The sequence below is a fragment of the Aspergillus caelatus genome (assembly GCF_009193585.1).
Source record: "Aspergillus caelatus strain CBS 763.97 unplaced genomic scaffold BDV27scaffold_142, whole genome shotgun sequence".
Classification (NCBI taxonomy): domain Eukaryota; kingdom Fungi; phylum Ascomycota; class Eurotiomycetes; order Eurotiales; family Aspergillaceae; genus Aspergillus; species Aspergillus caelatus.
In genome coordinates, this window is record NW_022475405.1 from 1 (window position 1) to 25,184 (window position 25,184).

Consider the following 25,184-nt stretch of genomic DNA (forward strand, 5'->3'; position numbering starts at 1 on the left):
GATCAATTGGATCAACTATCAACTTTCGGCAATGGAGAAAAAAAAGGAAACTGTAGGGCAATTATAGAATGACAGAGGCAAAAAAACAAGAATGAAGTGAAGAAAAGAGTATTTATGGAGCTTTTTTTCCTTTCGACATTTAAAACAAAATCAACCTTGTGGCGGGAGCTCTCTCTCCACTGTGGGGATTGGGCCTGGTAGGTGCGTTGAACATGGATTGGTTTGGGCTTTTACTCACTGGGACATCGGTCATCGTTTGATCCATATTGAAACTTGCGTTGTGGGTGTGCGGGATCTAGGATTCTATGTGTCTTTTCTTTATAGGAGTGGGTAGGGCTTCAGGTTGTCACATTGAGGGGGGTGTTGGTTTGTTTGATTCTGGGTTGTATTGCTTATTGCTTATTGCTTGTGTTGCATGCTCATTGGATGAGGTTGCAAACATGTCAAACTGATGGGGTTTTCAATTAAGGTCAGGTGATCTCGTGTCCTGGGTCGTGATTGCGCGCGTCTTGCTTTTGTATATTGTCGTTGGATGGTAGATAACGGGTTTCTTGGAGGGGTTCTTTTTTTCTCTGGTGACTCTCATGCTGATAAGTACGCCCTGGCAGAATGTCCTTGTTGGACTATTGGGACACCCTGCGGCCGTCGGTCAAGCGCAGAAAAACTACGGCGGATGATACGGACGACACTACTAGTCTGAGCGATGCTGTTACGGGCCGGAAAGATGGGCTAGAGATACCGAAGACATCTGTGGTTAATCCAGATGTATCGGATACTGCGCGTACACCGTGTCTAGGCCAGGAGCCGGAGGGAGATGATGACCTTCCCTTTCCTGCAAGCCAGACTGAACTCGAGTCTTCGCTCCCCGCTGTCGATACTGATAGCCATGCAATCGAGGAATACGAGGCCTCTCATACTGTTTCAGATCATGAGGAGGAACCAGGACTACGGGAGCGGTTGCAGGATGGTAAGTGGCGGAAGGGGAAAAGCTCCATCTACGTGGATGCGTTCAATCTAGCGCTGGAAACTGTGCTAGATGAGGAGGCGCATCTATTCGACGAGGCCGAGATGGAGGTCTTCAAACAGTGGAAGGAGCTCTCATATGAATCACAGTATCTGTATGTTCATTCCAACCACCGACTGAACCTCCTAGCCATCTACTAACCGTAACAGATACGTACGGCTCTTTCTCCGAAAGACCTCAGCCTGGCATCGGATCAACCGACTAGGATACTACTCCGACATCTCAGACCTCACAAGTGTCGTAAATGACCTCCAACGTAGCCGTACCCTCCCCATCATCCCACCCCCAGTAACCGAACCCCCCATCGACACAGACCACCACCCCGACACCCCCAAACTAAGCACCCAATTCCACTTCGCCGACCAAATAGACCAAATCACCACCCTAGAAGAAGCCAGCTCCCTCCTCCTGTTAGACGAGCTCAAAATCCTCGCCAAAGACGCCAAAGTCCAAGGCAAAAGCAAAAAGGACCTCCTAACCGCTCTGCACCGCGCCAGCCAACAACAAACCGGCCTCGACTGGGCCAGCACCAACAAAGCCACCGCCAATCGCGACAGCCACTTCATCCAGAAGATCCTCGACTACACAGGCGACTGTATCCGTCTCGCCGCGGTGCCCCGGGAACTGTTCGAGCGCGTCCACCTCGTCTTCTACCGCTCGACTGAATGGACGGAGAAATCCCTCACCACTATCATCCTGGCGAAGATATCACGCAGGAATTTCCCGGATTATGTCGTTTGTCGATCGAGTTCGATTTTCCCCTCCCGGGCTTTTCTCTTGGAATTTGAGTCTGCGCTGCGGACGCAGTTTGACATGGACAATATTCTTGAATTTAGTGGCACGCCGACGGTGCAATTACTAACCCAGGTCCGGGATTATGCCTACAAGGTGTATCCCCGATGGAAGAAGCTCTGCGAGCAGGAGCAGCAAAAGGAAGACAGTGTTTATGAGTGCGGAGAGGGAGCGTATCTGCGACGCTTCTCGCCCGCGTGGGTCTACACGCGGATTATCCACAAGGGACTTTATCCGCTAGGCAGGTTCAAGGAGTATAAAGAGGAGCACCGACTTCTGTCTGAGTTACTGGGCCAGCGACTGTTTCATGCTGCGCGGCGGGGGTCGTGGTATCAACGGAAAGCACTCCTGGAGGAACACTATATGTGGAATCTGATGTCATGGGAAGGACGCAGCGAGGACGCGCAACGGAAACACTGGCGACGAATTGCGTTGCAGACGTGCGAGGAGGGACTCCAGGATCCGGACTGCCATTTGATTTACCATTATGATTTGCAGAAGCGGATTATGAAGCTTGAGAGGGCGCTTAAGGTGGTTAAACGCGAGCAACATGATTTTAGTCATGTCATGTTGGCTAAACCGGAGGAACGCACGGTCGAGGGTATTCGTATTGAGCGCGAGGATTCGCCTGCGCAGGAGGATACGTCGAAACGGGGGAGACCGACTGTCTGGGTTGATGAGCGGGATGGCGGGGAGTGTCGTGTGGAGAGTATGTGTTTGAGTTGGTATCGGGACCAGGGGTGGAAGGGATATCATTCTGAGGGAGGGATTGTTCGGACGCTGGTGAGTTTAGTTATCTTTTACCGTTCGAAACGAAGTAATGGTTGATCCTGATTTATGACCCAGTTCGGGTATCTCTTCTACGACATCCTCTTCACCTACGCCCCGAATGTCTTTCAGACGCCTTTCCAGACCTGTCCCTTAGATCTCCATACGGACTCCTTCTACGCTACTCGCGCCTCGGAGATCAACCATCGTCTGGTAGAGATCACAAACGGCGAATCAGAGCGTATCCTCCGCGCTGTTCACGCTCGTGAAGCACCTCGCCAGCCCTGCGCTATTGGAATCGATTGGTCCTTTGAGCTGGATGACCTCGTTGATATCGTACGGTGTTTCCGTGGCGAGGCCCTCGCGGCTATTTGCAAGGTGCTGGCGCAGGAGTATCAGCAGCGAGGGGGTGGGATTCCGGATCTGTTTCTGTGGCGGGTGGAGAGTCGGGAGGTGATGTTTGTTGAGGTGAAGAGTGAGAATGATCGGTTGAGTGATACTCAGCGATTGTGGATTCATGTTCTTGGGGGTGCTGGGGTGAAGGTTGAGCTTTGTAATGCGGTTGCTAGGGAGGTGAGGTATAGATAGTTGTCTACTGGTATAGATATCATTGGGGGTGCGTTGTAGATGTTGATATACCCATACATATGGAGTAGACTAGGGTATCTGGCGGGCGACTCATGGAGACCAGATATATATAGTACAGCCTGTGGGCATGATATATCTCAACATACAAAGTCAATATACAACATACGACAAAAGCATCACGAGCACATCTACAACATCTACCGAAACAGAACAGATTTGGTCATGAAATTTTGTTTTGTTTGTCGACGACAGATATAATCCATCACCATCTAATGCCTGCAAAACATACACTAGATGACTTAAAACCCACCCATTCTCAGGGTAAGGGACCGATTCGAAAAGACCTATCCGTGCCAACACACCAACACCCAACCTAAGTGAGTAAAAATCACTTAAGCAACGAGGGTGGAGGCGGTAGCGGACTCGTAACGCCAGGTGGGGGGCAGGACACCGACGGACTTGTAGTAACGAGACAGACGGTGGATACGGGACTCGATGAGAATGAGACGGAACTTGGAGTCCTTGTCCTTGCGGTTGCGCTCAAGGTGCTTGCGGACGGCAACAGCCTTCTTGATGAGGTGGTACAGATCCTCGGGGAGCTCGGGGGCGAGGCCTGAAAAAAAATCACTCTGTCAGCCTTGTTTTGACCAAGCAGAGGCATAATTTTGTTTTATATGATGAGGGATCTGGGAACGGGTCAAGGCGCAGACTTTCCCTGAGGGGCAGCCTGCTCTCGACTCGCGTTCGACCATTTCCTTCTCATCTGGGGGTGTGAGGGAGGGGGATTGGCGTACCGCTGGACTTCAAGATACGGAGGATCTTGTTACCTATTCGTCAACTGTTAGACATTGCTTCTTGACATCAACCTTGAGGAGTCTGAACATACCGGTGACGTGCTTGACCTGGGCAACACCGTGGGAGTCACGGAGGACAACACCAATCTGGGAGGGGGTAGCACCCTTCTTGGCGAGCTTGCAGATCTGGTCGACAACCTGCTCAGCTGGAATGGGGTCAGTATCATGCGCATTTCTCCTCTGCGACGACGGTACTCACGGGTGGTCTTGAGCCAGGAGGGAGCAGAGCGAGAGTAAGGCAGAGCGGAGGAGGCAATGCCCTTTCCCTTGGAGTGAAGACGACCCATTTTGAATGAAGGTGGTTTTGTCGGATTAGTTGTCGACGACGGTGTTGAGCTGCGCGGGATAGAGTGAAATTTCTTCCAAGTCGAAGATCGTGTAGAAGAAGATTGAAACGGAGGGCTGAAGGCGGTGTGCACTCGTGGTGGGTTTGTGGGGTCACGTGGTGCGGGTACGCCTCGCTTAAATTAAGGCTCATCTGGCATCCTTTTTTTTCTTTGCTGATGCTGCCGCTTGATTTCTTTCCTCACCTGCTTTTCGCCGAGTTTGCGACTCAGAGCTTAATGGTGCTCTTTGCGACTCCAATTTCCGGCCCTTTCACGAACAGTTTCACTGTTCAGCTTATATTCTTAAGGTTGGTGTTCCCATGTCCCTCTGGTTATACAGCTTTATATGATGAAACACAACCTTTTTATTTTTTCTGGTACCTCTTATTTTAGGGCAGGTTCTCGTAACCTGCTCAATGAATGGAATGGACTTCTGAAAAAAGCTGTTATCAATCTACGTGTTTATCTGTGGTTTATTCAAGCAATTGCTGACTCGTGGATGTTTAGAAACTTTCAGCCTCGCATTATATTGGAGAGATGTGGTTAATAGGTGATATAGAATTCAATAAAGGAACTTCTCACTCTTTGGTTACTGTTGTCTATGTCGTTTTCCGTGTCTTGAATCCGTAGTTTGCGATTTTCCAGCTGAGTCGTGAGACATGCTCCTGGTGGTAATCACTTTCTGGGCTGTACTTTGTAGCTTCCCAAAGCGAGGGCGTGTTGCCCAGTCCCTATACGATTGCCCCTCGCTCTGGAAGAACAACCATGATGAGCTTTGTAGGGAGGCACAGCGCAAGGCTACACTGAAGTGCCTTGTCGAAAGGCCGGTGGAAGTCGCACGTATCGCTCCATCTCTAGTTGCCCCTCCGTTATATAAGGAATGACAAAATCGCGTGTTAGCGATCGACCACCGATGCAGGAACATCACACCGCTGTTGAAAAATTCTCTCGCAGATCCACTGGAATAGCCTACAATGGAATGAATATGCACGTCAAATCCGCATCCGACTCGTCGCGGAACGTGGGAAACCGTCCTTGTGGGGGAGTTGAGAGGAAATAACATCATCCACTGCGTGCGGCATTTTTAGACAATTGCATTGTGTCATTCCACTGCGAGGCTGCAGGAGAGTGGGTTCAACTGCGCCGTTTAGCCCGTGTGAAGTTGGCTGCCTGTGCTGATAAGAGCTATGCGAACAGTCTGGGTGATTAGTCGAGAGATGAATGTATTGAGATGGGGAATGTCTGCTCTGCGTAAACTTGTGGAGATCCACCGTCACTAAAATCTCATCTTCTAAGACATCCTCAGGTCTGGAGGCTGACCGGGCGAGGACCCCTCATTGTCATGCCCGCGGTGCCTATCTCTGTGACGTGATCTCAAATCACGAGGCTGGTCCAGAGCTGATAGACGGGCAAAGTCGTCGTCGCAAATGAGTCCAAAACCGTATAACATTTCACGCTGTGCCCGTCAAATAAGAGCTTTGACAAGATACCGATCAGCGCTTGGTAGACAGGAGCTGAGCCATGTGGGCCAGACCCAGCTGTGATTTGGTCAGGCGTAGAAAGCTCGAGCAACATCAGCGCCAGGATAGGATCAAATCAAGTGAATCTACTCTGTATACCGGATGTAGCACAGACGGGGGATGGGCCAGTTGGGAATCCGTGAAAGAAACAGAGGTAGATAGAGTATGGTTACTGGCAGCTCCCGCTGTGATCAGTTGGATTGGCGACGGACCTATGGCGATCACGAGGGTGGCCGTGCCCTTGCCACGATCACTCTCACCACCGTGCAGCGAGCCCCCATTGGGCACCTTCGCGGCTGGGCTCGCCTCACAACTGGCCATACAAATGATCGGCCGGGCGGCACTGTGATGGAAATTTGTTATGATCGGTAGTACGGTTGAATGGGCGTAGGCGAATGGCCTTTTTGAGAGGTCTGGAACTTCCGGCGATTCCCCGATGCCCCCCAACAGTTGCCTACCCTAGTCGCGAATGATGGCGCGGATTTGCGGAATCCAATTTTCTTGGGGAATTGATGGTGGTACAGTGCTCGGGTATTGATCTCGTTTAATCTGGGCCAAGACTGAATAGGATTTGGTCCGGCAGGTACAGAGTTGCATGGTGGTAAGACGAACGATAGGTACATCAAACGATGGTACTGTATAATTATAATTATATATCGCCTCGAGTCAGGTGTTTCCCGGATCCAGAGTTACATTACTTGACAGCCGTTGATTCGACTTTCCATCCCCCGTAGGATTCTTATCTGGGGATTCCTTCACTTTGATTTGTTTCTGATCTCGATCTCCAAGCTCTACCGCTCTGTAATCCTCTGCCATCTGACCTCGTTCGATGTTGTACATTTAAGATACCCGTCACGTTACTACCATCTCTATACCGTTCGATCTGGTCAATGAGCTGAAAGGTTAAATTCTCCAACTGGAATGTCGCTTAGGTGTAATTAACAAGCCATCCGTCTGTGGCGCACGACTTTCATTTGCAGCGTAATGACAAAGCGCGTCGTGGCCTGCAAACTAAGTCGGTGAGTAATGAGATCCCCAGCGAAGTTGAATTCCAAATTCCTCTGACTGAGATGTCAAAATTGTGGAAGATGACGAGGAATCTTCGGTGCAGAGCCGGTGTCTCATCCCTTGCTTCCAACTTACTAGAAACAGTTAAGTGACATGGAGGTTAGGAAAGAATAGGGAATAAGGAGTAACTCCGTGGATTCTTCTATGGAAAGTTCCACGCCAATAGTCAAACTTTGTGCGGGCGGGAGTTATAATAACCGGCAATATAGATGGATTTTGCAACAATGGTCGTCAAGGTCGACCACCGTCAACTCAAAACCATAAAAAAGTGGATGCTTCCATCCATGACGCAAAGGGGGTAATTATAGCATCCCAGGAAACCCACCCCGATCTGGTTCATGGTACGGATACTCCCCGTGCCACATAGAGAAAAGAGCTACGAGGCTGATCGACTCATTAGTACCAACAGTACAACCTGTCAATCCTAAATCAGGAGCGGTCCTGTTAGTGAGGAGCTTGATCGCTGAAACTAATAGGTAAAGGAATCAACTATGGGCTCGGCATGCTTACTATTACCGATCATACCTGAGGATTGTTGCATCTTGACATCCGGTTATCCATACACTATTGAGACCGATCGTCGTCGCGGTCTAAAGCCAAGGCAGAACCTTGATGAGTACCCATTGACGATGCCGCATCGCAACGAAAACCCGTCGCGGAAAGGTCCAAAAGGGAGTAAGCGAAAAGCCAATTGCCGCGGCCACACATCATCTCCGTGACGATCGCTCTGTCAGCCGTGGTGTAGGTTTCCACCTCGTCGATCCATGTTGGGACGAGAGCCTTCCTAGAATGGCAGGTGGGAACGGTTAGGTAGATGCGAATAGTTGAATACGGAGTAGTATTGCTCCAAGGTTCGGGAGTTTTGAATCTCTGGATACGTGCGTACTCCGGAGTTGTACCGTGGACAACCGATGCTCTTTACAGAATAATATGAGGCTCTACAACAACGTGACTGGAATACCACCTAAAGAAATGTCAGAAACCCATTGGACGGATAAATACGCCGTATTGACCAAGAAAACACAGTACGTGGGTTGTCCAGTGAGGTAGTATTCTTTTTTTCCCCCTACGTCAGCGGAGGCTGAGTAGAATGATTGAATTGTCCTGGTATCCTAGATTAAATTGCACTATAGTTTACACCGTGACTCCAGATCCAACCACTTTGATCTGAATATTGTTACTACTAGGTATGTACTACTAGTTACCCTATGTGACTCAAGATTCGAAGATTTTTTTTAAAAAAAAACCCCCTCCCCAATCAAATAGACCTGAAAATATGAAGAGTAATACGGAAAAAAGACTAATGTTACATTTCTCTACATGGGAGAACAAAAGAATAGTGCTTATAATACCTGGATCCTACTAGACCGAAGTTCGTCCCACCGCAGCCATTCATGCATTGTGCAGGTACCAGGGGTAAGGCTGCCACGGGAGGAGGGAAGAAGAAGACGATGGCTGCGTTTGCGAGGGAGTCCGTCGAACTCAATTTGGAGGGATCAGCCCCCTCACTCCGATGCGTGGAAAGTGGAAACCAAAGTTATAAAAATTCTAAAATATTCAATAAAAATTAATAAAATTAAATAAAAAAAATAAATAAAAATGGAAAAGTTTTGGAGCGAGATGCGTCGTTAGTCCAGGTTAGTTGCAACTGGTTTGGGCTTAGTGGGTGAGGTCAAAGTTTATCGGTGGTCAGGGTAAACTGCGGTTGATGCAGGGTGAAAATGGTCGCTTTGGGTCTGGAAGTTATGGTTATACCGTTATAGTCACTTCAACTTACTTAGACTCTGATAAGTTATAACTATTAGCTCGATCCGAGTAGACCTAGGACTACTACTAGTAAAACTAAAATAACTTACCGTCTCGCCGCGGCCCACGGTACTTGAAGGTCCCATTTGCCGTGTCCCAAGGTTTCTTTCCCTAAAACCTAGTTCGTGGGTTTGTACGGAGTACCTTCAGTATTGGTCTCCTTTTAGTTGGAGTGAGAGTATGCTGCAGGAACAATATGCAACATGGAATAAACTATAAAAATTTGGTTAAAAGAAAGAGAGAAAAAAAAAGAAAAGGAAAAATAACATTCTTGTCAATTGGCCACGCACAACCTTGTCACCTGAGTCCATGTAAAGGTGTTACAGACTAATACTTGGCAGCTCCTAGTGCTCTCTAGGCAGCCCTAACAGCAGAGAATTCTTCCTCGTAATGTTGGATACGGTGCATGGAACAAATGCAAGGTGGCTACTAAGCAAAAGAGTGAGAACTAAAAATCTGTAGGGAATTGATTCCTCCCGGAAAAGAGGGAAAAACAAGTTGTATCTTTATCATCCTCATCTTTAGGGCATGTATCATGTTGGCGGAGTCCTTTCCTGTCTGGAAGACTTCAACCATGGTTAGCCAGAACCTGACACAAACTGATTTAGGGCTTTTGACTTCTATAATTACTTACGATTGAGCAAGATTGAAGAGAGAACGGACCTTCATCACCAAGTGGAGGTCCCCGGTACTTCACCTCCCAATCAGTGACATTTAAGGTCATCTGTAAAATTTCCCCATCGAGACTAGATTACAATACGGGGCCCTCGTGTGAGTAAATTAACCAATACGCCAAGCCGTTCAACTCTCTCTCTCCCCGCTCTGCATACCGTTTTTTGTTCACCTACGCCTTTAGTCCGTATTCTCCACTATTCTAGTAGTGAATGAGCCATCTCTCCTGCCGATTGGAATCCCCGTCGGACAGACGTACAATCTTTGGAAATTTGGGCTTGTCTGGGATCCTCCTACGCATTCTCCACCCTTACATCCCCCTGGTGCCAAGCTCATCCTCGAGCTTCGTTCCAGTCACTCTTTCAACGATGTCTGTGCCCAATCAAAGCCGTAGATGCCGACGGGGTATTGGTGCCTCTGGTGAACGGACCCCCCCCAGTCAGTCCACTGGAACTGTCTCCCCCTCAAGCGATTGGGACCTTTGCCAGAACTGGGGAGGCACTAAGATGGCTCATCACTATTTCTAACTATATCTGACTATCGCCCCCCTCTTCAATGTTCTGGCTTCCCTCACCTTCTCACCCCAACCACGACACTTACCACTATCGTAAGACATAGTCCACATTTCCTGTCAATTGCAGTCGTTGCGCGACTGTGAGCCTCTCTGTGGGGTATCACACTCGAGGATCTCTTCTGCGTCGCATTCTCGAGTGCCTGGTTCTCGCCGTTTTGCAAGGATATGACCTCCACCCGCGATCTGTCGCATACACCACCCAACAAAGATATATAATAGAATCCCACAACATGACGAATCAAACATTGCACGGGCTCTGCCCGGAGCCTTTCCTCCAAGAGTCTTTCTTCCCGTCCACCGGTGGATGTATGTTCCTGTCGCCTCTTATATCATTGGTTGTTGACCGGTCGTGGGCTGGAGAGGACTAATCTGTGACTCAACAGTTACCTCAGGACGGTATTGTGCGAAGCTCCCGTCAGAAGACGGGACTATTTCCTGTTGTATTCCTTGTCCATTGGCAGACTGGATGTACGGGGAGGGTAAGTAGAGGTCCCGGTTCGCAGCGCGTTCCACACTTTTTCTAACGCGATCGACTCTCGGTAGACATCACTACAAAGGCGCAAGCTGCGAGTTGGCTGAGTGTGGCAATCTTGCCTCTCTGCATTTTCCTCCTTGTTTCTTATGCGGTTCTTCCGGCAAAATGGACGCATCGGCATTACCTGAGCATCTGCTTTACGTTGGGAATTTGCTTTATGGAGGTATGTAGTATGAGATGCCCCAAGAGTGGTGGGATGTGCTGACCTTTTAGCTTGCGTTTATTATTCCTCTTGGTGCCAAACCCGACCAGTGCTACAACGAAATTACACCAAATGATATGCATTCGAACTTATCCTGCGCATGGTCCGGTACTTTGCTCCTGTTTGGGGGCTGGGCGGTCGTAACGTGGAGTACGTGGTGCAAAGCTAACCAATTCGGGTTTCAACTGGCTAACCGTCACAGGCTTTATCCGTACCCTTGCATTTCATCTCCAGGTCTGCTGGGAGGTGATCCTCGGCAAGAAGTTCATGTGGGGGGCTTTAATCTGCGGCTGGGCTATCCCTGGTATCGGCATAACGGTCATGCTCATTTTGACCGGGGTATCCTTCCGCTTTGGCGACGTGTGCCATATCAACATCAAGTATGGAACCAAGGATTACTGGGCGCCGGTCATGGCTTTCGCTGGGGCTTCTCTGATTCTACAGCTCGCTACGATGGCTTACTGTATCCACGTCTACGTGAAATCCATCTTTGACACTACCGACTCCAGCACCAACAGCTCCCACCTGCCGTCATATACATCCAGTGTCCGTACCGTCACTGCGCGGCAGGCATACCGTCGCATTCGACGAGTCCTGCAGTTACAATGGAGAGGGGTCGCCTTGGTTCTGATCATCATCGGCAACGTCATCTTCTTCGCAGTGATTTTCATCCAAGTCAACAACAAGACGAGCCTGACGCCCGAGAACCTGGAACGAGCCCAGCCCTGGCTTCTTTGCCTGGTTTCCTCGAAGGGTGACGTCAAGAAATGTCAAAGTCTGGCCCACGCCATTGGCCCGAATGAGGCGACGATCCTGGCCCTACTGATTCTCCTGTCTCTGGTTGGGTTCTGGAACTTTATTCTGTTCGCACGCCCGGGGATGTTCCTCGGCTGGGCCGAGTTCTTCAAGACCAAGTTTGGGCGAAACCACGAGTTTGTCTCTGCAGATGCTCGTGCTAAAACCCCGGACACACGGACGTACGAGATGCTGGAGAGCTCCGCACTCGCATCCTGCAAATCGCCAGAACCAATCGTACGGTCCCCCAGCCCTGCGCGGACCAAGAGCCCGGAGGGGGGTCACTACGGACGAGAAGCGCGGTACGTGCGGCCGTCGATGAGTTTCTCATCGCCTCGGCCACCTAGTGCATCACAAGGACGCGATTGGGATCCCCAGTCCACGTTTGCTCAGTCGAATCATCAGCATACTTTGTCCAAGTGATTTCACCGATTTCTTTTTCTTTTTCTTCCCTTTTTACTTCGTTTTAATCAACGAAAAGTCCTGTACATTGATTGTATGATGTATGATCCTATACCCTATCTGTTTCTGTGTTGCATAGCTATTTCATGTTCTATATTAGTTTTCAATCATCTCGAATGATAATGGAAGAGACCAAAATCCGGTTCACCGTTAACCTTCATTCCTTGGAACGTACCAAACCCAAAATGACTGCAGAAACCCCAACAAAGACATGATCAGAACAAAGAGGCGGAAGTCCGGACCCGATGAAACCCTTCCCTCCCCCCGCATTTCGGTAGCTTAGAACCATAATTGAAGGCTGGTCCAACTAACTGACTAGTGTAGATACGTACACAGTAGTCCGATACGGGACCCTCACTAAGGGTTCCGGAGTCACACCCGTCCTCTGACCTTCCTAAACCCTCTCTCCTACACAACATCTCCCAACCTAAGCCAAACGCAAAAAGTTATTTCTTCAATATTAGTTAGGTTTAAATTTTTTTTTTTTTTAAAAAAAAATTAAAATAAAATAATATCAAAAAAATTGAAAAGATTAAACCTAGACTATACCACGCATTAACCCAAATCTCCCCCCAAAATCCTCCCGCCGGAACAACTTCACCAATCAGACCTCCTGAATAATCCACCAACCGCGGACCCCAGAACCTTCACATGTGAAATCGACTACCCTAACTCTCCACGTTTTACCGACGAACGTCCGCACCATGGCTTAGTTTCTTCTAGAACGGTGGTGATTGTCCTGTCATTCATGGTTCCCCCGAGGTCCCCGACGTGGATCGACGGTTGGCTTCCAAATTCCAATTGCCGTTGTTTACTACTTTCAGCTAGGATCTACTTCCGGGGATGGGGTGGTGGGTTTTTCTTTTTTGCGTAGTCGTTGGGGAGGGACCGGTGGAGTTCGGATGTGACTTTTTTTGTCCACTTTTTCCTCTCGTTACGGTTGCTTTTAGATCATGATTACGACGCTGCCCCGTGGGGTAAGCGAACTGGGTCGTGCATTGATGCCGTAGTGTACAGTAGTGGAGGTAAGAAGTGGAGATGAGTATTGGGAACTTGGGACGACGTGGTATGATCGGATCTGTGGCATGATCGGTCCGGGGTTATGTGGGTTTTTTTTTGCGGGGGATAGCGAGAGATCTTTGGATCTTAGTCGGGGGTGTTATTAATTATTGATTGATTATCGATATGGGTGGTTGGTGGTATTGTGGTTGAGATTCAATGAAAGTGAGTGAGTACTCACTCACTAATGAACTATATCACTGTTAGGTATGTATGTACATACTAGATACTACACAGATGGAAGTAAGATTTTAGACATTCCGGGAATCGGATAACACGTCTTCCGTCTAGGTATGTACGTACATACATACATACATACAGTACTCCGTACTCCGTATACCATGGACAGTGCCCAACGTCTCGACCGTGTACCAAGACCTCGTTGACCTTGGCCCAACGTTACAAAGCTCGAAGTTAGATATCTCGCGTATCTGGTCCGGTTGGTGAAGGCGACGGGTCTGCCTTCCGCAATGTCACTTAAGGTTCGTCCCTAGTTTAGACAGAAAACGAGAATATGAGCTTGGGCCGAGGGTTCAAAGTGGACCACGTTCACATGTCGCACGTTGATTAATTTCCACTCGATCGGCGATTGCCAACTGAATCATTACAAAGCATGACGTTCTTTGTGCTTGTACTTAATTGGTGTTGGTATTGGTGGCGAATACTGTACTTATATTATATTATACCCTGGGGATAGGGTTTGATAAGGACGTGAGTGGTCACTTGACCTGGCCCTAAGGCTGGCATTTCTTGTTCTGGGGGTGGTTCATATTAGGTTTTTGTTGACACTCCCTTACTGAAACATGACAGAGGAAGCAAAACCCTGGATATAAAATTGGGTTTCCGAGGCGTCGAGGACAAAGAACTAGGTGTTATCTGCAGGATATCTCGATGCTTCGGTCTTTGCTGCGGTGAATCGGTATATGCTTGCCGAGCCACGGTGCACTTGCATGATCAGGTACCGGCGTTGCCATTGAGCTCCTGTCAAGCTTTGACCTCCGAAGCTCTCCAATGAGCTACCATGGGTCATAGCACTCGATGTATCGTGGCTCGTTAACAAAGAATCTCGCTACTGCTACCCGATATAGCACCGCGGGAACTTCGGGGATTCGGTACTCTGCAAAACTTGCATGAACATCTACTCGCACTACTGCAGGTGAGAGTTTGGTTGTGTTCAAATATCTTGACTTGTGTGCCTAGACTGGTTGTACCTCGGACGTTGCCGAGTGTGACATTTTCGGTTAAGCAAATCGGTTAAACAAACAGGGCTACCAGAATGAGGTTCCACTCTCTCATGGATTCGGCTGACGTGTTGATGAAGGGAACTATGTATTTAGCTGTTAGGGACATATTCACGGTGTGACTCTGCTTTTCTGTGGGAGTATATCAACCCCCCAGACAAGAAATCTCTCTTCTCAGCTACTTTCTATCGTGGGAGGTTTGGAGGATTCTTCGAACCGTCTATTGTTCGACGCTTGATGTTATCACACAAGACAATTATATCAACATTAACTTAGAGTGTAGACGGGTGTATAGAATCTCCTAGATTTCCCCGTCAATATATGTAATAATACATGCTGAACTGGCCCTCTTGCATGCCGAGAATGCACCACCGGAAACCATTCCGACAATAGGAATGTAGATGAAGGAGGAGAATTTGATGTTTTCTCTCCAAAAGGTGATTAGAGGGAGAAGTTGAATACACTATTTCCGGCTGTTTTGGTAAGTTGAGAAGTCATTAATGTAAAGGAAACAAGACACTTGGCGTTTCTGCTATATGCGCGGAGTATACTTGCGCGAACATGAGCTCTGGAGGAGACCCAAAGCAACATATCGTGACCTAGGATTCGCCCCTTACTGGACCGACATTCGATGCAAATGACATGCCTTCTGTCTTCACCGCTTTTGGATATAGGTTTGAATGTATATAAAAGTAAGAGATATAGATCGGAGATCCATGCGCCTCGGACATCCTCGGCACCGTAGGAAGTAGGGTTTGACACGAATATAAATCCGTAGGACTTTGAGATACTCGCATTTATATTCGTAATCTGTGAGTCTTTACGAATAATTCTATTCGAAGGGCTAATATTCGTACGAATGTGCAGTTTGCACTGTGGTACTTCTGACCTATACCGCCATAAGTCTATCCCTTGCCTGTATTGTCCATTCGTTAATTCGTCAACACAAACACTACGTTCTAATTTATTATCAAGTCTATATTACTCTCCTCTCCATTTTCCTCTGTTATTTGTCCAGCAGTGTCTTACTCTATAGCGCGGGATATTAGATACAAAGGCTGGAATACGAGATGCTAGACAACTTTGATATGGGAACTGGAATGTGAATAATTGTCGGTCTCTCAGAATGCCAAAGTCCAATGTACAACTAGATATCAGAACTACCCTCGCGAGAGTCCCCACGGCCCTGTGGCAAGGGTTACTAGCAGTTTAAGCCAATAAAATCAGTTGTTATGGGGGCCAGCATCAGCTACGTACCCAGGAACCGCCTGTCAGCTACGTTGGCTGCCTCTGGGGCTACCTCAAAACTGTGCTAGACTTCGAATGAGTACATCAGGATGAACGTAGCACAAAGAGCTAGCTCATATAATGTGTGGCCTGCTATGTCGCCCGTGCTCTTCTCGGGGCCGTGCCATGACAATACCTCGCAAGAGGATTCTCCCATAAACGGAAGCTTCTCGAAAGAAGACTTTTGGTCCCTAAGTGAGCATAGCTCTTCGAATTAGCTGCGTGGAAATAATATCTTGTCAACTTCGTCCCGTATTGTCACCCACAAGATTCTATACATAGCTCCATCATAAACACAAGAGCAGTCCCTGATCCTGAGTCAGGATGATTGACGATTTCTTCCTACTTGGTCATTTGACAAATCATACCAGATTAGAGTTGATCAGGTTCCCTGAAAACCTGCCCCGAACCCGCAATTCCCAGAGCCGGGTCAGTGGTGGATTCTAGATTTTGGATCTGAATCTGACCCAATATCAACTCTAATCTTAATGATAATTTAGTATTAGAATAAGATTCTACTATCTATAGAGAAATTCTATAAATATACTAAAAAGCTACTCTAATACGCTCTTATTATCTATATAAAGACTAGCTATCTCCTGAATCTACAGAAGATCGGCAACTCTCCATCTCCCATAGCATACTGCTACTTGAAATAACACAAGGACTGTGAGGATACCCGGGCCATGTATCTTCAAGATAGTTAGCAATTCAAAAAAAAAAAAAAAAAAACCGAGCACCTTCACAAAGTAAGCAGCAGATGGGAGTTACAATATGATATCCTGATTATAGTGAATTGGCATGATTATATCCCATACGTCCCAGATACCGATCTCCCAGCCCTGGTTCTAATTGGCGTGGATCTTTACCAGGATTGTAAGGTGTATAAACTTACCAAACAGGCCTGTCCATGGAGGTTCCTTGTGTCTTTCTGCAGACGTACATGCACTACAAGATGCACATGTTTTGATAATAGTTTCACACTGGGCTAGCCACAGCAGATATATCGAACTAGATTGATTCAGTTGATATTTTACCACGCACCGTGCATGGGGAACAATTCCGATGGCTTTGGGGACGTGAAGGTGAAAAATTCAAAGGTGTCTGCGTTCCATTGGTGACATGCCGAGAATAATAAAAAAAAAAAATTTGCATCTTGATAACCGATGCTGTGGAATGATATAAGAGATATACTCTGAAGGCGCATGCTGGCTATATGTGTGAGACATGAACTAAGGGCGTTGATGGGTCAGATGACGGGGTATATATCGCATTGGACTGTTTACCTTGAAGTCTTTTTTCTTTTCTTTTCTTTTCTTTTCTTTTTTTTTTTATTCATCGACGAATCTGCTATCGTGCATAGTCTCACTGGCGTCTGTTGTGCTTTGAGGTGACGAGGCTTGTCCTATATATTGGAGTCCGGTCTGTAGAATAGTTTTGCGTACGTTCAAAAGCTGATTTGGCATAGCGTATAGGCGAAACTCCCTGATATCACGAAAATTAGGGTAGTAGTTGCTATGTATAAGTCAAGAATATTATGACGATGATACTCATGCTTGGGCCAATTCTGACTTTTGAACATCATCACCAGACAAGAATAGGGTTGATTTTTCGAATCTTTGTAAGCCCGTACAGACGCACCTTAGGCATGTTTGGTCAACTGCCCCGGATTCAAGAGATTATTCATATATCCATCTACCAGTTCACTACAATACTGTGGCGCGGTAGGGGTTACTAGTAGTGCGTTGAATGGGACTCGGGTGTATCAAAGCTGTGCATATACTTTGTACATTCTATGCCATCTATATGTAAATCTTTTCTCATACTTCTATAAGAATAAAACAACTCGAATGAAATGTTTAGCGGTTCCGAAGCCGCTTTGACATCCGTCTTGTCGTCTGCGTCTCAACAATGGCCTTCACACCCTTCTCATCGCTGGGTTCGGTCTTCACCTTGCTTTCGCTTGCAGACCTCTTCACTCTTACAGCTGTAGTAGTAGTGACTTTCGTAGTAACCTCAGCTTTGCGATTCTCATCCAACTCGTCCTTGACCTTGACTTCCACTTCCTCCTTCTTCGAAGCAACCAGCCGATCCGAGAATGTTCTCAAATTAGCTGTAAATAGAACACTTTGCGCCCAACCAGCCTCCTGTCCCCAAAGTTTGCGAAAGTGATTGCCCACAGCGTCATATGTAGCCTTTGTTAACGATTTATGGGCACCTTTACCAAACTTGTAATCTCGCTGAGCTATTTGCCAAACTGTTTGGTAATGAGTTAGCATTCCACAACGTTCACAAAAGACATAGTGATGGGAAAAGTACCGTGGGTATCAACAGGAACAGACTCCCCCCAGCCCAACCCCATCAAACAAACACAATCCGCAACCTTGGGCCCTACACCCTGCAATTCGAGCAGCTTCTCATGTGCCTCGCGATACCCCTCTCGGCCTTCCGGTCTCATCTCGCCGCCGGGCGCAGCCTCAACCCCCAGAGTGGGTGACTCAGGGTTCCGCAAAGAGTCTAACCAGCCTTTCTTGCGCTGCGTTGAGACAATCACTGCCGTTTGGTATATGTATTTGGCACGGTATCCGAACCCCAGACTCCGCAGTCGACTCTCCACATCATCGCCGGTTAGGGCCTCGGGTGGTGGGAAATCATGGTACGCGCGGCCGTCAATAGAGGCGATGAAGGGACCATAATTGATGCAGAGCTTCTCGACCATTTGGGAGATGCGCGCGATGTTGTTGTTGCTGCTGCAGATGAAGGAGACTAGAGCCTCCCAGGCGTCTTGACGAAGGATGCGGATTCCGGTGAATTGAGGGGCTTTCTTCTTGAAGTTGGGGTCATTGGAGGACCAATGGGAGTAGAGGGATGTGAGGTTGGAAGCGAGATTGAAGTAATGGGTGAGGATAGGGAGGATGTCATCTTTATCGGGTTGGGGGTGGTCTAGAGCTTTGTCCGACTCGGCACGAGAGGGTGGATGTGATGAAGGTGGCGTTGGGAGAGGGAGTGAGTTGGTCGGTTTCGGAGTTAGGTAGGTTCTATAGTATAGATCTGTCGGGTCCTGCTTCAGCGATAGGAGGCGACCATGAAGAACACATCTCCATTCGTCGCTGTCAGGTACGTTGTGCCATCTAGATCAGTTAGCCAATGTGCGGGATACGTTAGGAGGAAAAGGGGCGGCGCTGACCGGAATGACTGCCCACAACGGAGCGTCGTGTTGATGCATAGCTCGCTAAGACTAACTGGTAGCCTGCGCCATTCTGAAAACGCCCCGACTGTCATTATAACCGTGTTGAATCAATTGGAAACTTCAAAAAGAGACTCAGATTCATATCATATCAGCGCGCAGATAAAGATTCTGCCAGTCCTGGTAGAAAACAGAAGGCGGTCGCTCCACAGACACACGCGCTAACCGCTTCGACTCTAGACGCCGCGGCTGCTCGCCGATCGTCACGACTGGAGTTTTCCTCAGCGCAGCTCCGTCGTGCAAGCACCCTCTCCCTCATCCTGGATTGTTGGTTCTCTGCCCTGTTGCCCGTTTATTTTGACTAGAGGCATACCTCGAGGGCTGTTGTTTTTATACATTTATCCACAACCAGAAACAGCAAGGAGTAACGAATCCTGAGCTCAGTATGAACGGTGATACGTATTCGTCCAGAGGTCAGTACTTGCAATGCAACTCCTACTGTTAACTAGTATATTGAATGGTCATCTAATCATTATGGTCGCAGACTCTGGCCGCTCTAGGGACTATTACGTGAGTACTTCATGGTGGTCATGCTCGCTACACTTCATACTAACGAAAGCCCCATCAGCGCGACGAGCGACGAGAGCGCGGAGACAGAGGAGACAGAGGAGATAGAAGACGTTCGAGATCCCCCCACTACAGCTCTAGAAGTTCCCGACGCGAATATGAAGTAGATACGTACTCGTCGAGCCGTGACTATCGCGCCAGAGAACGGGAGGACCGCTACTCCAGTCGGAGGGATGATCGTGAATGGGACCGAGACCGCGGCGGAGATCGTGGCGGAGATCGCGGCGATCGCCGACGCAGAGACTTCGATGACCGGTCATCTCGACGCGACAGGGATCGGGGAGATTTGTTCGAAGAAAGACCTAGACGAGACGGCAGAGACCGCGACCGTGAGCGCGACCGCGGCGAACGTGGCGACCGCGGCGACAGGAGAGAAAGGCGGAGGAGTGCGTCACCACCTCCCCGGAAGAGGGAAGCGACGCCCGACTTGACAGAAGTACAATCGGTTCTGCACCGGAAACGTCGTCTGACGCAGTGGGATATTAAGCCTCCTGGTTACGAGAATGTGACTGCGGAGCAGGCCAAGTTATCAGGTGAGATTGCTTTCATATGCCGTGGATTCGTGTTGGTTAGAGAAGGTTTACTTACTTTGCAGGCATGTTCCCTCTTCCTGGTGCCCCACGACAGCAACCCATGGATCCTAGTCGCCTGCAGGCTTTCATGAGCCAGCCCGGTGCTGGAACGGCAGAGAGCGCCTCTCTGAAACCATCCAACTCCCGCCAGGCCAAGCGCTTGTTTGTATCCAATCTTCCTGCGAGCGCAACGGGAGAGAACTTGCTGTCTTTCTTCAACCTTCAGCTCAACGGTCTGAATGTCATTCACAGCGTGGATCCTTGTATTTCAGCCCAAGTGTCCGATGATCGTAGCTTTGCACTCCTGGAATTCAAGACGCCCAACGATGCTACAGTCGCACTTGCTTTCGATGGAATTACGATGGATGAGAATGAAGCTGCTGGCAACGGAGCGGCGAACGGAGCACCCCAGGGCCTTGAAGTACGGCGGCCCAAGGATTACATTGTTCCAAGTGGCAATGAGCAGGAATACCAAGAGGGGGTATTGTTGAACGAAGTCCCCGACTCGCCCAATAAGATTTGTGTGTCAAATATCCCTCATTACATCCCGGAAGAGCCTGTCACGATGCTTCTCAAGTCCTTCGGCGAGTTGAAGTCTTTTGTTTTGGTTAAGGATGGCTCAACGGAGGAGTCTAGGGTAAGTTCTATTTAACAACGGACGATGGGCTGTGACTGATTTAGCTAGGGAATTGCATTCTGCGAGTACGCTGATCCGAATGCGACGAGCATTGCCGTGGAAGGACTCAACGGCATGGAATTGGGTGACAGGCATCTCAAGGTTCTGCGCGCTAGTATTGGAATAACGCAGGCTGCCGGACTCGACATGGGTGTCAATGCGATGTCGATGTTTGCCAAGACCACTTCTCAAGATTTGGAGACCAGCCGTGTGCTGCAGTTATTGAATATGGTGACGCCAGAGGAGCTCATGGACAACGATGATTACGATGGTATGGACTAACCCTACACCGTCATTGTGCTTTGCTAACGACGATAGAAATCTGCGATGATGTGCACGAGGAGTGTTCGAAGTATGGTCAGGTGGTTGAACTGAAGATTCCCCGTCCCTCCGGCGGCAGCAGACAGTCTCCTGGTGTCGGCAAGATCTTCGTCAAGTTTGATTCGGTGGAATCAACAACCAATGCGCTGAAGGCGCTTGCTGGTAGGAAGTTCTCTGACCGGACCGTAGTGACGACCTACTTTTCTGAGGTAAGTATCTGTCTTCTCTGCTGGAGTTCGTCTCATTTTAACATTTGCCTAGGAAAACTTCGATGTGAACGCCTGGTAGTGTAGACAGTGGGAGTGGACGTCGTTCGATTGCTCTAGTTTTTCTACATTTCTTGACCATTAAAGATGCTTAATCGATCAGATTCCCTGGGTTGACCGGACCTGGTGCAGGCGTGTCTGTCCGGGGTTATACATTTATTGCGTGTGTATCATAGCGAGAATATGAAATTGGAGTGTATCATCTAACGCAATTATCATTGTAGATCTGTCACTAACAGGTTACGCACGTTTATCCACCGAATGGTGCCCGGCTAACGATTTGCTTTGGAGCTGAAGGGCAGTGAGCTGAGACATCGTCGCCACGGTACACCTTTCAATGAATGTCTGAAGGATCATCAGAGGTTCCTTCATCACCAGCAGCAGATGCTTCCAAGTCCTTTTTGAAGTCCATTTGACTGATCTTCAATTTTTGCGTTTGTTGAGAGCACATGACCTGTAGGAATGGTACGGTCAGCTCATAATTGACTAAGCCTTAATACAAGAGATTTAACGGACCTCCTCAATACTGTTCTCAACACGGTAACGGGTGACTTGGACTTGCTGCTCCTGGCCAAGGCGAATTGCGCGTGCAATAGCCTGGCTCTCAACACTAGGATTCCATTGTGGCTCGACGATAAATACCCGATTGACGGATTTTAGATTCAGCCTGCTTCACTTCAGCCAGAGATTCTTCATAACTAGGATAATACCAGAAAGCAGGCCGTACCCGAAAGCTCCTGTGCCTGTTGTCATGATTAACACGGGGACCGTCCTGGTGCCATCGAATTTGTCAAGAATCTTTTGGCGCTGAGACGTTGATATTTTTCCGTCAATGCGCTCAAATTCTATACGTGAGGCTTTCAGATGCTTTGCTATCAGGTCAAGGGTCCGTGTCCAGCATGAGAAAATGATACTGCACCGTTGTCAGTGGTAAGAAAGGCTTGTACTAATCACCCATACCTTTTGGTTGTGCCTATATCCCTCTGCACGTCGGATATAAGCGCCCTCATCTTGGATGAGAACCCGTCCGCGTTCAGATGATCTGTATCGTTTCGGTTTCTCTGACTTGACGCGGCGGGCATATGGCCACGATAACGTGCCCCCCTAAGAGACTGACATAGTGGGCAGTGGCGCCTCTCCTCCAGGTCTGACTGAATGCTGCTGCCCCAAGAACATTCATCACACAGGACATGCTTGCAACTTTCTACATAATTTGGCCGGCTGTCGTGTGGTATGACCGGCAAAGGCTGTCGGCACCCAGAACAGCGGTTCAAGCTATCTCTCGTCATCGAACAGACAGGGTCCAATTCATCCTCCAGTAGGTTCCTCTTAGCCCAAGAGAACCGGGGCTGATATGTTCCATGATTACAAAAGCTCCTTAGCTGCAGAAAGACCTGGAACATGCCAAATGTCTCTGCTTGCTGATTGTATTCCCCAGCTTTTTGGTGGATGAATCGCGTCATGTCTTTGATTGTAAGCTCATACTCGGCACGTTCTTCAGGAGTAAATTGCACAAGGCTTATCTCTGATCGTTGACCTGGCAAATCAACGCGCTCTATTGTTCGCCGGAGACAGATAGCTTCCAGAAGAAGTGTGAGCCTTTCGATTGCTTTCCGCTTGGTTGCCCTGACTCCAAAAGGGTTAGCTATCCAATGACTGAAGTTTCTGGGATCGTGGAAAGGCTTTAGTTGTATAAAAGCCAATAGTGAGCCTAGATCGCCTAAGCTGTTCTGGATAGGAGTTCCCGAGAGACACCAGCGTGATTTGGCTCTCAGTTCGACCACAGCCCTGTGGAAGGTTGTGCTACGGCGACGTATCATGTGGGCTGAACCGGGTTAATATCATCGCTTCATGCACATATTGTCCAAGTAAAATGACCAACCTTCATCCAGGACAACTCGATACCACGCAAAGTCATGTAGCGGGCTCTGCCCCTTTCCGAGGACCTTTGCGTCATGTTCCTTTGCAAGAGTGTTATACGTGGTAATGACAATATCATATCGGTCGATATTGCTAATAAGCTCCTTCCGTGATCGCCCATGGTATCTCATCATCTTCATGCCAGCATTTAGGTGACTGGAATATTGTTAGCCTCCTGGAGGAACACGCTGAGTGGTTTCTTACTCGTCAATTTCTCTCTCCCAGGTGTTAATCAAAACTTTAGAAGTTAGCCTACCCATATGATCTAGGCGCAAGGATTCTTACCGCGCGAGGGAACAATGACCAACGTCGCTCGAGTAGGCGTCTCAGCAAGGGAAGCTCCTGGTATAGCCTTTACACCCTCGACCCATTGGCGTGCTTCTCGCAATGTCTTTGCCATAAGAACGAGTGTAGTAAGAGACTTTCCCATGCCCATCTCGTCAGCAAGGATCCCTCCACCGCTCTCGTCGGGTTGCTCTTGCTGCTCGTTGCCGGTGATGACATGGCAATACCTAGTCCCGGTCAGCGCCAATGCTTCATAGTTGAAGGGAATCTCCATACAGTTGCCCCCGGCCCATAGGATTTGGTTGCCAGAGGCGATATTCATCTGGGATAGCACCCGTCTCTCGTTGTATCATGAAATCCAACGCTTCTCCTTGATGCCTAATTTATTGCACAGATTAGATCCCAGTGTATCGCAGAAGGTACACTATAATTGGTAACTGACTGATATAAGGTCCTATTCAATGTCTCGCCCCCTCCTAGTTGTCTAAGGTGATCACCCCGTGTTAGCGAATTAAAGACCTCGTCAAGGGTCTCCCTGAGGCCCTCTTCCTGCTCGGGCGTAGTTTCAGACACTTCCACCTCAGTAACATCTTCTTCATCCTCTTCATCGGTATCTGTCTCATCCATCCCATCTAAGTGTAGGATATGTGGATTGTCATATCTGACCCCCACACGACAGTCATCCGGGTGTTGGAGGAAGAGATCCTTCTTTGAAAGTTCTCTCCCTACTTCATCGCGATCAGATTCTCTTCCATAAACGTTGACGCTCACGCGGATCGCCGCATCAGCTGGCTTCCCAGCACGACGCAGGGACTCGATGAGAGAATTGAGATTGGTGAGAGCATCGATCTCGAATAAGGGCAAGCCAATAAGCCCTTGCAAAGCCTGCTCCATCTTTTTGGATAGATAGCCTAAATCCGTGCCGTCTGGAAACCTGAGAGAGAGTGGCCCGTCGCCAGACAACTGGATGTCAAGGGTTTGAACATGCTGGTTATTCTCTTTAAGTGCTAGTATTTTAGTTTCTAGTTCTTGGCCTTTTCCTACCAATTTAACCTTCTCATGGACGAGCTGGGTATACGTTAATCTTTGATGCTTATGCAGGGGATCTTGACCAACCATTCCGTAGCAGACCTGCTCTTCCTGCCCATTGGACGCGGCATCCACCATCGAAACATCGGCGTTAACCCCTGACTCATCGATAAATTCGATCCCAGGTTTTGATGTCGTGGATGTACCACTCAACCCTACATCATTCGGCACCGGCTGCAAAAAGGAGGCTTGACCAAAGGAAATGGCGTCTAGACCCGGAACTGGCGCATGCTGATTTACAAACATCATTTCTTGGTCACCGAAGGAATGGTTGAACGACATATCTGTTGGATAGACAATCGGGTCGAGGTGGTCCTCTGTTGGGTTCAGAGCCCTAGTCTTATCAACATTGAACTACGATAAGATAGTGTGGCCATCGACTACCAGTCAACAGGCCCTTCGAGCCTCGGACGAACGCGTCGCATGTCATCTGTCCATTCGTCTCCAGTGTCATCGTCCGTCGGGTTGAGAAGTCGTCTGAGAGACATCTTCGTTGCTTGCTCAATCAAAGCATCTGTCTGTGATGATGGAATCTGAGTCCCATGAATCTTTTGGTTGGATTGACCAGCACCTGAGTTGAAATAAGAGAAAAGAAAAGCAGATCTGTATATCTGTGGAGAGCACTGATCTCACTGCTGAAGACGAGGCTGAACTAGGGTTGTGTCGTA

The 25,184-nt window shown here is 48.5% G+C and overlaps 8 protein-coding genes across 8 annotated transcripts; 4 read left to right on the forward strand and 4 right to left on the reverse strand.

Moving 5' to 3' along the window:
* On the forward strand, positions 1-3,366 carry BDV27DRAFT_18255 (fanconi-associated nuclease 1). Its single transcript, XM_032075939.1, has 3 exons — positions 1-1,118; positions 1,174-2,599; positions 2,663-3,366. Exons 1-3 carry the CDS (start codon positions 610-612, stop codon positions 3,170-3,172), a joined length of 2,445 nt encoding a protein of 814 aa, XP_031925488.1. The 5' UTR covers positions 1-609; the 3' UTR covers positions 3,173-3,366.
* BDV27DRAFT_18238 (40S ribosomal protein uS15) lies at positions 3,334-4,421 on the reverse strand. The gene is made up of 4 exons (XM_032075938.1): positions 4,226-4,421; positions 4,059-4,172; positions 3,967-3,999; positions 3,334-3,785 (listed from the first exon to the last, which is right to left on the reverse strand). The coding sequence occupies exons 1-4, from the start codon at positions 4,311-4,313 to the stop codon at positions 3,565-3,567; spliced, it is 456 nt and encodes a 151-aa protein (XP_031925489.1). The 5' UTR covers positions 4,314-4,421; the 3' UTR covers positions 3,334-3,564.
* A 422-nt stretch (positions 4,422-4,843) lies between these two features.
* BDV27DRAFT_18268 (uncharacterized protein) lies at positions 4,844-5,684 on the reverse strand. Its single transcript, XM_032075940.1, has 2 exons — positions 5,673-5,684; positions 4,844-5,594 (listed from the first exon to the last, which is right to left on the reverse strand). The coding sequence occupies exon 2, from the start codon at positions 5,416-5,418 to the stop codon at positions 4,942-4,944; it is 477 nt and encodes a 158-aa protein (XP_031925490.1). The 5' UTR covers positions 5,419-5,594; positions 5,673-5,684; the 3' UTR covers positions 4,844-4,941.
* A 353-nt stretch (positions 5,685-6,037) lies between these two features.
* BDV27DRAFT_146975 (uncharacterized protein) lies at positions 6,038-6,385 on the forward strand (the record flags this gene model as incomplete). Its single annotated transcript, XM_032070670.1, has 2 exons — positions 6,038-6,217; positions 6,284-6,385. The coding sequence occupies 2 exons, from the start codon at positions 6,038-6,040 to the stop codon at positions 6,383-6,385; spliced, it is 282 nt and encodes a 93-aa protein (XP_031925491.1).
* A 3,572-nt stretch (positions 6,386-9,957) lies between these two features.
* On the forward strand, positions 9,958-12,137 carry gprM. The gene is made up of 5 exons (XM_032067639.1): positions 9,958-10,298; positions 10,376-10,471; positions 10,536-10,690; positions 10,741-10,879; positions 10,932-12,137. Exons 1-5 carry the CDS (start codon positions 10,223-10,225, stop codon positions 11,945-11,947), a joined length of 1,482 nt encoding a protein of 493 aa, XP_031925492.1. The 5' UTR covers positions 9,958-10,222; the 3' UTR covers positions 11,948-12,137.
* A 5,224-nt stretch (positions 12,138-17,361) lies between these two features.
* BDV27DRAFT_131504 (8-oxoguanine glycosylase OGG1) lies at positions 17,362-18,857 on the reverse strand (the record flags this gene model as incomplete). Its single annotated transcript, XM_032067640.1, has 3 exons — positions 17,362-17,830; positions 17,893-18,704; positions 18,761-18,857. Coding segments are annotated over 3 exons (1,307 nt in total), but the record flags the coding sequence as incomplete, so codon positions are not given.
* A 192-nt stretch (positions 18,858-19,049) lies between these two features.
* Positions 19,050-21,429, forward strand: BDV27DRAFT_131508 (splicing factor u2af large subunit). The gene is made up of 7 exons (XM_032067641.1): positions 19,050-19,233; positions 19,305-19,330; positions 19,389-19,920; positions 19,983-20,596; positions 20,645-20,906; positions 20,954-21,165; positions 21,218-21,429. The coding sequence occupies exons 1-7, from the start codon at positions 19,206-19,208 to the stop codon at positions 21,242-21,244; spliced, it is 1,701 nt and encodes a 566-aa protein (XP_031925494.1). The 5' UTR covers positions 19,050-19,205; the 3' UTR covers positions 21,245-21,429.
* On the reverse strand, positions 21,406-25,173 carry BDV27DRAFT_131509 (SNF2 family N-terminal domain-containing protein). The gene is made up of 11 exons (XM_032067642.1): positions 24,901-25,173; positions 24,544-24,850; positions 23,870-24,495; positions 23,704-23,805; positions 23,428-23,654; positions 23,347-23,380; positions 23,105-23,298; positions 22,183-23,047; positions 21,950-22,135; positions 21,739-21,889; positions 21,406-21,676 (listed from the first exon to the last, which is right to left on the reverse strand). Exons 1-11 carry the CDS (start codon positions 25,002-25,004, stop codon positions 21,557-21,559), a joined length of 2,916 nt encoding a protein of 971 aa, XP_031925495.1. The 5' UTR covers positions 25,005-25,173; the 3' UTR covers positions 21,406-21,556.
* Between the last annotated feature and the right edge of the window lie 11 nt (positions 25,174-25,184).

Bases quoted from the DNA above. Each gene is read 5' to 3' on its own strand.
- BDV27DRAFT_18255 (XM_032075939.1), top strand. From the start codon at position 610: ATGTCCTTGTTGGACTATTGGGACACCCTGCGGCCGTCGGTCAAGCGC. The intron at 1,119-1,173 runs GTATGTTCATTC...TAACCGTAACAG, and splicing joins TCATATGAATCACAGTATCT to ATACGTACGGCTCTTTCTCC. The intron at 2,600-2,662 runs GTGAGTTTAGTT...TTTATGACCCAG, and splicing joins GAGGGATTGTTCGGACGCTG to TTCGGGTATCTCTTCTACGA.
- BDV27DRAFT_18238 (XM_032075938.1), bottom strand. From the start codon at position 4,313: ATGGGTCGTCTTCACTCCAAGGGAAAGGGCATTGCCTCCTCCGCTCTG. The intron at 4,000-4,058 runs GTATGTTCAGAC...GTTGACGAATAG, and splicing joins CCAGGTCAAGCACGTCACCG to GTAACAAGATCCTCCGTATC. The intron at 3,786-3,966 runs GTACGCCAATCC...ATTTTTTTTCAG, and splicing joins CCGTATCTTGAAGTCCAGCG to GCCTCGCCCCCGAGCTCCCC.
- BDV27DRAFT_18268 (XM_032075940.1), bottom strand. From the start codon at position 5,418: ATGATGTTATTTCCTCTCAACTCCCCCACAAGGACGGTTTCCCACGTT.
- gprM (XM_032067639.1), top strand. From the start codon at position 10,223: ATGACGAATCAAACATTGCACGGGCTCTGCCCGGAGCCTTTCCTCCAA. The intron at 10,299-10,375 runs GTATGTTCCTGT...GTGACTCAACAG, and splicing joins CTTCCCGTCCACCGGTGGAT to TTACCTCAGGACGGTATTGT. The intron at 10,691-10,740 runs GTATGTAGTATG...CTGACCTTTTAG, and splicing joins TGGGAATTTGCTTTATGGAG to CTTGCGTTTATTATTCCTCT.
- BDV27DRAFT_131508 (XM_032067641.1), top strand. From the start codon at position 19,206: ATGAACGGTGATACGTATTCGTCCAGAG. The intron at 19,921-19,982 runs GTGAGATTGCTT...CTTACTTTGCAG, and splicing joins GGAGCAGGCCAAGTTATCAG to GCATGTTCCCTCTTCCTGGT. The intron at 20,597-20,644 runs GTAAGTTCTATT...TGATTTAGCTAG, and splicing joins GCTCAACGGAGGAGTCTAGG to GGAATTGCATTCTGCGAGTA.
- BDV27DRAFT_131509 (XM_032067642.1), bottom strand. From the start codon at position 25,004: ATGTCTCTCAGACGACTTCTCAACCCGACGGACGATGACACTGGAGAC. The intron at 23,806-23,869 runs GTCAGTTACCAA...GCAATAAATTAG, and splicing joins TTGAATAGGACCTTATATCA to GCATCAAGGAGAAGCGTTGG. The intron at 23,299-23,346 runs GTAAGAAACCAC...ACAATATTCCAG, and splicing joins TGGGAGAGAGAAATTGACGA to TCACCTAAATGCTGGCATGA.